General features: G+C 36.5%; 1 protein-coding gene across 9 annotated transcripts in view; it reads left to right on the plus strand.

Moving 5' to 3' along the window:
* ULK2 (unc-51 like autophagy activating kinase 2) overlaps positions 1-12,797 on the plus strand; it is an 82,459-nt gene that overhangs the window by 41,939 nt on the left and 27,723 nt on the right. For all 9 annotated transcript variants that reach the window (XM_049109500.1, XM_049109496.1, XM_025428235.3 and 6 more), the window contains 2 exons: positions 3,736-3,796; positions 11,776-11,913. In XM_049109500.1, coding sequence (XP_048965457.1) covers positions 3,736-3,796; positions 11,776-11,913 — 199 coding nt within the window. The remainder of the gene's footprint in view (positions 1-3,735; positions 3,797-11,775; positions 11,914-12,797) is intronic.

Consider the following 12,797-nt stretch of genomic DNA (forward strand, 5'->3'; position numbering starts at 1 on the left):
TGTAGTTGTCCCACAGACCTTAGATCTTCTGTTGTCTTTTAAAAAATAAATCTTTGTTTTTTTTCTCTTTGTTTTGCAGTTTTTGAGGATTCTGTGGTTATGTTTTCTAGTTCAGAGCTTCTTTCCTCAGCTGTGTCCAGTCTACTAATGAGCCTATCAAAGGCATTCTTCATTTCCTTCACAGTGTTTTTTATTCTCTAGCATTCCTTTGTGGTTCATTGCTAGGATTTCCATCTCTCTTCTTACTTTGCTTATTTGTTCTAACAAGCTGTCTACCTTTTCCACTAGGGCCCTTAGCATATTAATCATAGTTGTTTTAAATTTTCAGGCTGATAATTCTAACATCCCTGCATGTCTGGTTCTGATGCTCGCCTTGTCTCTTCAAACTAGGTTTTTTGCCTGTTTGTATGCCCTGTGACTTTTACTTGATAGTCAGACATGATGACTATCATGGGTAAAGGAACTGCTGTAAGTAGACTTGTTGGTGCTGTGGTGGTGGGGTGTAGGAGGAGGGAAGTAGTGTTCTATAGTCCTGTGATAAGGTCTCATCTCAGTCTCTGGTCTATGGACTCACCAGTGTTTCCCAGTTTCTTTCTCCTGCCTTAGGTGAGACAGGATGGCTCTGGGGTCTCCCTGCCCCGAGCTCAGTTAGGTGGGAGCTTAATTCCAGCAGAGAAAGCTCTGATTAAGTGGTTTCCCCTGAGGGCAAGCCTTGTTAGACCAGAAGCAAGAGGGGATTGTTCTCCACCGTTAACTGTGAGCATCTGAATTCCCCAAGATCAATCTGACCATATTATGAGCTACCTCTGCGCAGATCCTGCTGGAATCTTTAACTCTGAGAGTTGTCCGTAGTAATCCTCCAGCAAATTGCCAACCACAGTTCATGTTTTTCTGCCATGGCTGTGGTTTCCTCCAGCCTTCTGCTAGTGTGTCTCTTTGCAGATGAACCACAACTCCCTGTGTTTGCCTGTCTGTCTCTCTTATCCTGGAGCATCAGCTTGCCTTTGTCCACCTCTGTCTTTTAGATCCAAGAAAAATTGGTGATTTTTCAGTCTGTTCAGCTTACTTGTTAGGGTAGAATGGCGACTTCCAAGCTGCTTACATGTGAAACCGGGACCCCGAAGTCCCCACGTAAGATCTTTAATACTATTTAAAAGTAGTAATAAGACAAACCTGAATACATGCCTCTGACTTTCTTTTCTCTTTTGTCTGAGTTTATATTTGTTTTGTTTTATTGCTCTAAGTTTAGGGAAATTTCCTTGATGTTTTCTTTTATTGAGTTTATTGAGTTTCATTTTATGTCCTCATATTTTTAATTGTTAGAAGTATTATTCTTATTTTAGAGTGCAATATTTTATCTCTGAGGACATTAATTACATACATATATTTTTAAACTTTTCTCTGGAAAATATTTCTTTTTTATCTCTCCCAGGTTGTTTTGGAGTCTGGTTTTCAGATTATAAATTCCTTCCTTGGATGTTTGGTAATTGTTGTCTACTCATAATTAAGAATGGAAAATTAGAACGATGTTTGAAAGCCTCCTGTGTAGTGGGTCTTAAGGACAGTGAGTCTACACTGGTGATTTATTATATATTTGGCTTCTGTTTTGGAGGGCTGCTCACATCTTCTGGAGAAGACTCCCTTATACCACATTGGGGAAACTTCTCTTGGCTAAGGATTCTGTCTTCTTGGGTTTCCTAGGTTAAATAATGCTTCAATCAACTTTGTAACTTCTAAATTTTGTGGCTGTTAATTTGTCTATTCTTTTCTTCCTTGTGAATTTAGGCTCTTCTCTTTTCTCTCCTTCCCTAATATGGTATCATATAAAAATAACCATATAATTAACTAAAACCATTTAAAATCTTTTTATGGGGGCTGCCTGGTTGACTCAGTCAATAGAGTGTGTTACTCTTGATCTCAGGGTCAATAGTTCAAGCTCCACATTGGGGGTGGAGCCTACTTAAAAAAAATCTTTTTGTGGGTCTTTTTGTCCTTAGGGTAATCCCCATTAGGAATATCCAATCAATTTACTGAGCTTTAAAGTCACTTGAAAGTGACCCTTCTGCTGATAACATTGACAAGTTGATACATAGTTATGTATGACAAAACATGATAAATATTTTGCTTCATTTTGCTTTTGATTCCTAGGGATACTTTTTTCTTTTTGATTTGATTTTGTTTCATACTTATGTATGGCTCCAAACTCAAAGCTACAAAATGAAGTACACTTAGTGAAATGTAGCCCCAATCCCTGCCCCATCTACCTTGTTCCCTCTGTTACCATGTCAGGAGATACTCTCTTTAAAATCGATACCTTCCTTCCTGACTTCTCTTTATTCTCTTACTCTGATTTATTTTCCTTTATATACATTTTAAAATATTTTGTTTGTTTTTAGAGAGCGAGAGAGCATGGAGCCTGATGCAGGGCTCGACCCCATAACCCCAAGATCATGACCTGAGCTGAAATCAAGAGTTGAATGCTTAACCGACTAAGCAACTGAGGCACCCCTATTTTCCTTTATATTTCTCATCATGCCTGCTGCTGTTACCTTCTTTCATTACTAGAATGGAAGCTTCATGAGAGTAGGGACTTGAGATGTGTTAAAATAAATGCATTCCTCAATTCTTATTAAGGGCCATTTAGAGAGATATTTGTGTTTGGAGGGTCCCCCCCTTTTAAGTATAGTTTAGCGGTATAACCTATACTTTTATTTTTTTTTAGTTTATATTATTTGGTCAACATTGCTATTTATATCAACACATTAATTATGCCTTTACAGCCATTTAAAATCACACAGACAATGTGATATAGTGGAAATATCAGTAACAAGAATGAGGTGCCCCTGCATTCTGAGCTCAGCTCTGTTCCTATATATAGATGATACAGGAGTAGATGAAGATGGCCTATGGCATGTGCTACTGTGTTTGAGAGGCCCCAGGTTCCATTACGTCTTGTTCAACAACCCAGACAAGACAGGAAAGTGTTATGCAGGATGGGGGTGCTCCAACATTGGGGTGAACTAGACTTTGTTTATAGTCATTTGTGCTAGAATGTGACATGTGTGTTCCTAAAATATACCACTCTCTGAAAAAAAATTGTTCAATAAAAACCAGAGTTTATGGGCAAATTGGACTTAGGGGCATAACACTCAAAACGTTGGTGAGTGATGTTGTCAAAAGGAACATGATAAAAATGTTAGCACAATTTTTACTGTGCATGTTAAATGGTGAAGAAATACATAACATTGAAATAAATAGAACCCTTTACCTTGAAAAGACCAGATGTGTGTTTATAGGAGTGGGCGCCAAAGGGTTGTAGCCTGTGAATTCAGCTGAGTGCAGTGTTTTCAGAGTTTATACTCATGGTTTTTTTTATTTTTTTAAATTTTTTTTTTATTTTTTTATTTATGATAGTCACAGAGAGAGAGAGAGAGAGAGGCAGAGACATAGGCAGAGGGAGAAGCAGGCTCCATGCACCGGGAGCCCGACGTGGGATTCGATCCCAGGTCTCCAGGATCGCGCCCTGGGCCAAAGGCAGGCGCTAAACCGCTGCGCCACCCAGGGATCCCTTTACTCATGGTTTTTAACCTGCTTTTACTCATGGAGGAAATTGCAACATAGGCAGGTGGTAAATCTGTGTTGTCCTCAGAGTTTTCCTAATAATGTTGGAACAATTTACATTTTTTAAGCAGGTGGAAGAGCAGAACTGATGGTATTTTTCTCTTTCTCCTTTAGATGATATGCCAATGGGGACTGCTGGCAGACGTGCTTCAAATGAGTTTTTGGTGTGTGGAGGGTATGTTTATAAGTATATTAAAAGATTTTTCATATTTTGTTTTTTGTGAGTAAAGTTATGGAACTTTGACCATGTTTCTGATTCTAAAGTTTATTCTGTTTCACAATTGGTCATTTCTTTTTTAAAAGTTTAAATTGTAGTAAAAAGCACATGAAATCTGTTGTCTTCACCCTTTTTAAGTTTACAGTTCAGTAGCATTAAGTATATTCACAATTTTGTGCAACCCATCTCCAGAACTTTTTCATCTTGCAAAATGAAAACTCAGTACTCATTATGTAATTATTAGCACACCCCATTTCTCCCACCTCTAGGCACTGGTAACCACTGTTCTACTTTCACTATGAATTTGACTTATACCTCATATAAATAGAATATACAATATATGTCTTCTCGTGACTGGCATAGTTCAAGGTTCATCCACGTTGTAGCATTTGTCAGAATTTCCTTTTTAAGGCTGAACCATATTCCATTCTATATAATATATATATACTGTGTTTTGCTTATCCATTCATCTGTTGATGGACAATTGGATTTCTTCTACTTCTTGGCTCTTGTGCATAATTCTGTTATAAATATGAATGTGCAGATATTTATTTGAGACTCTGATTTCAATTATTTTGGGTATATACCCAATATTGGGGTTGCTGAATCATGTGGTATTTCTACTTTTAATTTTCTGAGGAGCTGCCATACTGTTTTCCATAGTGGTTGTACCATTTTACATTCCTACCAACAGTATGGGAGGGTTCCAGTTTCTCTAGATCTTTAGCAACGCTTGTTATTTCTGGTTTGTTTGTTTGTTTCTGATAATAACCATCTTAATGGGTGTGAGGTGATATCTCATTGTGGTTTTGATTTGCAATTCTCTGATTAGTGGTTTTGAGTGTCTTTTCATATACTTATTGGCCATTTGTATATCATTTGTTGTTGAGTTATAGTTTGTTATATATTTTGGATATTAACCCTTTATCAGATACATGATTTACAGATATTTTCTCCCATTTCAAAGATTGTCTTTCCACTCTGTTGATGTGTCTTTTGAGTGTAGAAGTTTTAGAATTTGATGTAGTCTTATTTGTCTATTTTTTGCTCTGTTGTCTGTTCAGGAAATCATTGCCTACTCCAGTGTCATGAAACTTTTTTCCTATGTTTTCTTCTAGGAGTTAATATGGTTTTGGGTCTTATATTTAGCTCTTTAATCCATGTTGAGTTCGTTTTTGTATATTGTATAAGGTAAGGGTCCAGCTGCATTCTTTGCATGTGGATGTCTAGTTTTCACAGCACCATTTGCTAAAGAGACTGTCTTTTCCCATCAAGCAGTGTTGACATCCTTGTCGAAGATCATTTGTCCATATATGCAAGGGTATGTTTCTGAGCTGTCTATTCCATTCTGTTGGTCTCTATGTCTGTCGTTATGCTAAGCACATTGTTTTGATTACTGTAGATTTGAAGTCAGGAAGTATGAAACCTACTATTTTGTTTTTCTTGTCCAAAATTGTTTTGACTATTCTTTTCCAAAATTGTTGTGACTATTCAGGGTCCTTGCAGATTACATATGAGTTTCTGGGGATAGGTTTTTTTCTATCTGCAAAAAATGCCATAGAGATTTTGGTAGAGATGACACTGATCTGTATAGATCACTTTAGGTGGTATTGACATCTTAACAGTACTAAATCTTCTAGTTGATAAAGACGGGGTATCTTTTTAAGTTTTTTCCAGCAGTTGTACTTTTCAACATATAAATCTTTTACCTTCTTGGTTAGACTTATTTGTATTTTATCTTTTTGATATTATTGTACATGGTATTGTTTTCTCAATTTCCTTTTTGCATTGTTCATTGTTAGTATATGGAAATGCTACTTATATCTGTGTGTTGGTTTCATATCCTGCAACTTTGCTGAATGTATTATTTTTTTTAAAGATTTTATTTATTCATGAGAGACATAGAGGGAAAAGCAGGCTCCTTACAGGAAGCCCGATCCAGGGCTCAATCCCTGGACCTGGGATCACACCCTGAGCTGAAGGCAGATGCTCAACTGCTGAGCCACCCAGGCGTTCCTGAATGTATTAGTTCTAATGGCTTTTTGTGTGTGAACTCATTTGGATTTTCTACATTTAAGATCATGTTATCCATGAACAGAAATAATTTTACTTTTCCCATTCCAATTTGAATGCCTTTTATTTCTTTTTCTTGCCTAATTGCTCTGGCTAGGAATTCTATGTTGAATAGAAGTGGTGAGGGCAGGCATCCTTGTCTTGTTCCTGATTATAGAGGAAAGGCTTTCAGTCTTTAACCAGCGAGTATGATGTTATGGGTTTTTATATATGGTGTTTATTATATCGAGGTAATTTTTTTCTATTCCTAGTTTTTAAAATGCTTTTTTATCATTAAAGGATGTTGGGATTTTATCAAATGCTTTTTCTGCATGAATTGAGATGGCCATGTGATTTTTGTCCTTCATTCCATTAATGCAGGGTATATTATAAATCACATTTGGTCATGGTATTTTGCATCAAATTTCATCAGGGAAATTGTTCTGTTTTTCTGTTTTTTTTTTTTTTTTTTTTTTTTTTTTTTTTTGTATCTGTGTGTGGCTTTGATATTAGGGTAATGCTGAACTCATTGAAGATGTTCAGGAGTGTTTCCTCGTCTAGTATGTTGGAACAGTTTGAGAAGTGTTGATGTTAATTCTTTAAATGTTTGGTAGAATTCACCCGTGAAACCATCTGGTCTTGGATTTTTGTTATTGTTAGGAGGTTTTTGAATACTGATCCCATTTCCTTACTAGTTATGGATCTGTTTAGATTTTTCTCTTCATCATCCAGTCTTGGTAGGCTATCTGTTTATAGAAATGTATCCATTTCTTCTAGGTTACCCAATTTGTTCATAGTATTCTCTTACAGTCCTTTTTATTTCTGTGACATTAGTTGTCATGTTCTTTCTTTTATTTCTGATTTTGAGTCTTCTCTTTTTTTTTTAGTTAATCTACCTGTCAGTTTTGTTGATTTTTTTAAAATGCCAACTCTTTGATTTTTTTTCTATTTTCTCAATTTTGTTTATCTGCACTAATTTATTTATTTGGAGAGAGAGAGCATGAGTATGAGTTGGGGGAGGGATAGAGGGAGAGAACTTTAAGCAGACTTCCCTGCTAAGTGCAGAGCCCAACACAGGGCTTGATCTCACAATCCATGAGATTACTATCTGAGCCAAAAGCAAGAGTTGGATGCCCAACTGACTGAGCCACCCAGGCGCGCCTAGTTTGTACTTTTTCTAATTTGAGGGGTAAAGTTAAGTTTTTGATTTGAGGATTTTTTTTTTATGTGAGCATTTACAGCCATAAAAGTCCATCTTACCACTACTTTCCCTATTTCCATAAATTTTGGTATATTGTGTTCACATTTTTTTCTCAATATTTTTAAATTTATTTTGTGATTTCTTTTTTGACCTATTGTTTAAGAGTATGTTGTTTAGTTTCTATGTATTTGTGGATTTTCTAGTTTTCCTTCTGTTGATGTCTAGTTTCTATCCATTTTGATTGGAAAAGATGCTTTGTATGATTTCAGTCTTTTAAAATTTCTTAATATTTGTTTTGTAGCCTAATATATGGTCTGTCCTGGAGAATATTTCATGTGCACTTAAGAAAAGCATGTGTTGTTCTGTTGGTGGTGGGAGGAATATTCTGTATATGTCTACTAGATCCATTTGGTCTAGAATGTTGTTCAAGCCCTGTTTCTTTATTGCTTGTTCATCTGGCTCTTCTGTCCATTATTGAAAGTGGAGTATTACATTGTTCAGCTGTTATTGTGGAATTGTTTATATCTCCCTTCAGTTCTGTCAATATCTGCTTCATGTATTTGGGAGCACTGATGTTTAGTGCATAGATATTTATAATTGTTACATTTTGTTGGTTAATTGATCCTTTAATTGTGTCCTTTTTTGTCTTTTATAACAATGATTGACTGAAAGTCTCTTTTGTCTGATACTAATATTGCCACTTCTGCTCTCTTTTGGTTACCATTTGTCTGGAATATCTATTTTTTTTTTAAAGATTTATTTATTTTAGAGAAAGCTTGGGGCGGGGAAGAAGGAGAGAGAATCTTAAGCAGGCTCCCTGCTGGGCACAGAGCCTGACATGGTACTCCATCTCACATGAGATCCACGACCCTGGGATCATAACCTGAGCTGAAACCAAGAGTTAAATGCTCAGCTGACTGCACCACCAGGGCGCTCCTGGGATATCTTTTTCCATCCTTGTACTTTCAGCCTAATAGGGGAGGATTTGTTATTGCTACTTTGTTAGTTTTACATATGTCTGTGGCTTTTTTGTAGGTTTTCTCTTATTACCCTTCTCTGTGTTTTGTTGATCTTGCTGTAGTGACATGCTTTGATTCTCATTTCCTATTGTGTATATTCTATAGATATATTCTTTATGGTTACTTTGGGACTACCTAAAATATCTTAAAAGTTACAACAATTCCTTTTAAACTGATAACTTCAATTGCATACAAAAACTCTGCTCCTATAGAGAGCATACCTGCCCTATGTTATTGATGTCACAGATTGCTTATGAGTTCCTAATAGTAACATAGATTTATAGGTTCTTTTGGTGCTTTTGTCTCTTAGATTATTATTATTTTTTAAAGATTTTGTTTATTTATTCATGAGAGACACAGAGAGAGAAAGAGAGGCAGAGACATAGGCAGAGGGAGAAGCAGGCTCCATGCAGGAAGCTGGATGTGGGACTCCATCCCAGAACGCCGGGATCACGCCCTGAGCTGAAGGCAAACGCTCAACTGCTGAGCTACCCAGGCATCCCTGTCTCTTAGATTCTATATAAAAATTGGGGCATTCTGGTCTTAAAAGAGAGGGGGAAATAGTGATAGCAGAACTAAATAACAACTCTGAAAGGTTGTCTTCTGTCATCAGTCTGTTTCCCTCTACTTTGAGAACAGCGTGTCCCAAATGGGAGCTGCTCTTTCAGTCTACTTCCAGGGGTTATGGGAGGGAGTGTAGAAAGGGGTTCAGAGAGAGGTATTATTTTGAAAAGAATAATATAGTCTACCACAAGATGTTAAGTGCATGTGGAGACAAATTATTAAAAATACATTAAAATATGCTGTATGCAAAATTAAAATGGTTCAGTGCAGGTACAAGACCTTCTTTGCAGAGCCATTAAAATTTTGTATTTCCATGTCCCAATAACTATCATCTTATATGCCAGTCTTTGTAATGTTAGTGGTAGTATACCTCGTTCTTTCCTTAGAACCTCACTTTTATTGAAATTATTATTATTATTATTTTTAAAGATTTTATTTATTTATTCATAGAGACAGAGAGAGAGAGGCAGAGACACAGGCAGAGGGAGAAGCAGGCATCATACAGAGAGCCTGACGTGGGACTCAATCCAGGGTCTCCAAGATCACGCCCTGGGCTGCAGGTGGTGCTAAACCGCTGCGCCACTGGGGCTGCCCTTATTGAAATTATTTTGAAATATTTATCTTTGTAGGAAATTCTCTGACCTCCAGACAAAAATGATTCATTTCAGTAAAATAAAAGTCTGTTGTATTGTGGACAGACTGCTCAGTCTTTCTGGTATTCCACGCAGGTCAAAGACAACTTTCCACATGGAGAATCCTCTGAACTGCTGCACCTACTGGAGATGGGAAGGATGTGCTGGAGACTCAGGGCATACATACAATGACCTTCCCTCTCCTCTCCTTGGGCTTAGGGAGTCAAGTAATGGTTGAATTGTGTTATTAATATAAAGCTAGACAGAAAAGTGGCTGTAGTGGTCTTTACTAGCAGGAGCTCTGGGAATTTTTCCAGGGAAGACTTTGTAGATGAGCAAGTCTGCTTGAAGGTTCTGTCCAGAGACGGAGACCACATTTATAGAACACCTGCCATGGCTATTCATCTTCTCACCTGCTGAGAGAGGATTGCTTGAGATTCTCCGAGAGAGGTGTTTTGAATTATGTATGAAGCTGCTGAGTTTACTTCTTAGAGTAGTTTTATTATGTTCTAATTTCCCTTTGGTGATTAACAAGTACAGGAAAAATATTAGAAGTTGACAATGTATATGTAAAAAAAAATTCCCAGATGTACTTCACCAACAATTTACTTACTCACTGAATTGAGACAGTAGAAAAGTGATGTCTCTTCATTCACATTCTGATCCTTGATGGCTGTGCTGGTTGTTCTCTTATCAAGGAATTTAGCTTCTAAGGCCTTTGTGTGCGCTGGGTTACAGGCATCAGAGATAGTGAAGTCTCATAAAGCTGTTTAGTTTCCAGTAGTAGAAGTTTTTTGTTTATTTTAATTTTCAGGTTATGGGTCAACTTCATAATCAGGTATATATATATATTAAAATCACAGATCATTGCATTTAAAAGATACTTAATGTTACACTTGACACTAATAACATCATGTGTCGACTATACTTCAATATAGAAGGATGGATGGATGGATAGATGGATGGATAAATAAATACATGAAACTTAATGGCAATTACCTAAATGAAAAATAGAGCTTATAGACTAAAAGCTAGAAACAATAGTACTGACTATAGTGTGGTTAACACTAAAGATTTAGTTTTCTTGCAAGATGAGAAGTCAAAATAAATAGTTGTTGCCTTCATTTCTGTGGCTCAAGGAAGTTGTCTCCAATTCTTTTGGCCTGTTCTTCATGGGTTAAAAGTAGCTGCTGAAGCTCCAGCAAGTATACCCATGTTCTGGGTAGGAGGAAAGAGGGAGAATAGATAGATTTCCATTTACATCTCATTAACCAAGAAAGGTATATGACCACACCCATGGCTGCAAAGGAGTCTGGGATGTGTCATAATTTCACTGAGCAAATCACCACCTTCCATAAAATTTGAGTTCTGCTAGTAAGAAAGACTGGGTGAATGGGTATGGAGGAAAGCAACTAAGAGCTTTATTATGGATCAGATTTTCTTTTTATTTAAATATGAAATACTCTAATGGTTCAAAAAGCTCTAAAGTGACACTATAGAAGATAATCATACTGTTTGTTAGATAAGTAGACCTACAATCTCTTTATATTTGTAATGTTGTAATTTGAGAAAAAGTGTTAGACTCGTGTGGCTTTTTTAGTATGATAGAAGGGCAGGGGGATCCCCGGGTGGCTCAGCGGTTTAGCGCCTGCCTTCGGCCCAGGGCGTGATCCTGGAGTCCTGGGATCGAGTCCCGAGTCGGGCTTCCTGCATGGAGCCTGCTTCTCCCTCTGCCTGTGTCTCTCATGAATAAATAAATAAAATCTTTTAAAAAAAAAAAAAAAAAAGGAAAGGCAGAAGAATGAAATAAATCATCTTTTTTTTAAGGTCCAGTATTGTCCCTGATGTTTTTTGTTAGTTTGTAAATTGAATTGAAAGGACACATTATTTTTAAATTTATGAAAAGCAAGGAAAGAGGCTATTACAGAAACCCAATACTAACACTTTAGCATGTGGACTTCAGTAATGTGCTTTGAGAATTGTACAGTGTTATATTCAGTCTTTTTTTTTTTTTATTCAGTCTTTTTAAAAGTCAGAGTTCTTTGGGAATGCTTACTGCATTCATGCTTTTGTAAACATTCCAGTCATCTTTGCTCTTGAACTTCCTGTTCTTTTACCCAGCATATTTTCCTAGAAATATTTTTTCCCTCACATAATAATGAATAGCAGAATGTGAGCAGATGAAACTGAGTTTTGCCAACCTACAGACTTTTCCTATTGTTGTAGAGGAATGTTTTTCCAGATCTTGTTATAATTCTTTGTCTTCAACATGCCTATGAATGCCTGAAGAGTTCTTTAAATGACTAATGTGATTTTTTGGCCTTATTTTTGAGATGATTGTTTTTTATTCACGTGGAAGTGATCATTTGGCTTCTTCTAAAATTTTCTCTAAATATCACCAAGGTATCAAATGAAAGAAAAACAGTCTTACTTGGATGTCTTTTCTTTTTCAATAAATTATGGTTGCAGGCAGTGCCAGCCTACTGTGTCACCTCACAGTGAAACAGCACCAATTCCAGTTCCTACTCAGATACGGAATTATCAGCGCATAGAGCAGAACCTTACATCTACTGCCAGCTCTGGCACAAATCTACATGGTTCTCCAAGGTGAGTATTTTTTCTTTTCCCTTTTAAAAATTTTGTTGTTATTGAAAGATCTATTGTTTCCATGGCTGACATAATCTCTTACATGTGTATATAATGAACAGGTACAAAACTGAATAATAAAAACTTTTGTAATGCATCTATTGAACTAAGCTATTTAAGCTTAGCTGGATAATAATAGTGTGATATGTATATATGATAATTCTTAAGAATTAAGGAAGAACTTGTTAAAGAAAATGAAATCTCACCAGTTATAGCAGATCATTTACATATTATTTCCTCCACATCCTGAAACCCCACTAATGTAGTAAGAACAAAAAGGTCTAAGTCCACAAAGACAAGGAAAATAAAGAATATCTGCTCAGCAGGTGAAAGGTTTCAGCACACTTCTGGAAAACTGAAGGAAGATGAAAGAGGGGTGCCTGCTGTAGGAGGACGGGTGTCAGAGTGCTCCACAGTGCTCCCGAGACCCAGGTCCCACAGAGTTCAGGGAGGGCAGGGATGCAAGTGAGGCATAAGGCTGAAAACAAAAGTACAATCTGGACAAAGAAAAGAAAACTTATTTTAAAAATGTTTATTTTTTTGCCCTTAGAAGTAGATTAGAGACTGCATCCATAATCAGAACAAAATGCTTTTGAAAACAATCAAAATCAAAAAGACCTCTTGGACATTGCAAAATGTAACTGAAATAAAAATAAATGTTGGAAGACAAAGTTGAGGCCATATGTGAAATAGATGAATCAAATAGGGAAGACAGAAACTATGAATAAAAATTATTCAAGTGTTAATGTAGGCATTCCAGAGAGAACAAGTAAAATGTTGAAGAAGAAAATATCCAGGAAATAATCAAGAAAAAGTTTTCTTGGAGAATACAAGATTTTAGATTA

Source organism: Canis lupus, chromosome 5 (assembly GCF_003254725.2).
Source record: "Canis lupus dingo isolate Sandy chromosome 5, ASM325472v2, whole genome shotgun sequence".
NCBI lineage: Eukaryota > Metazoa > Chordata > Mammalia > Carnivora > Canidae > Canis > Canis lupus.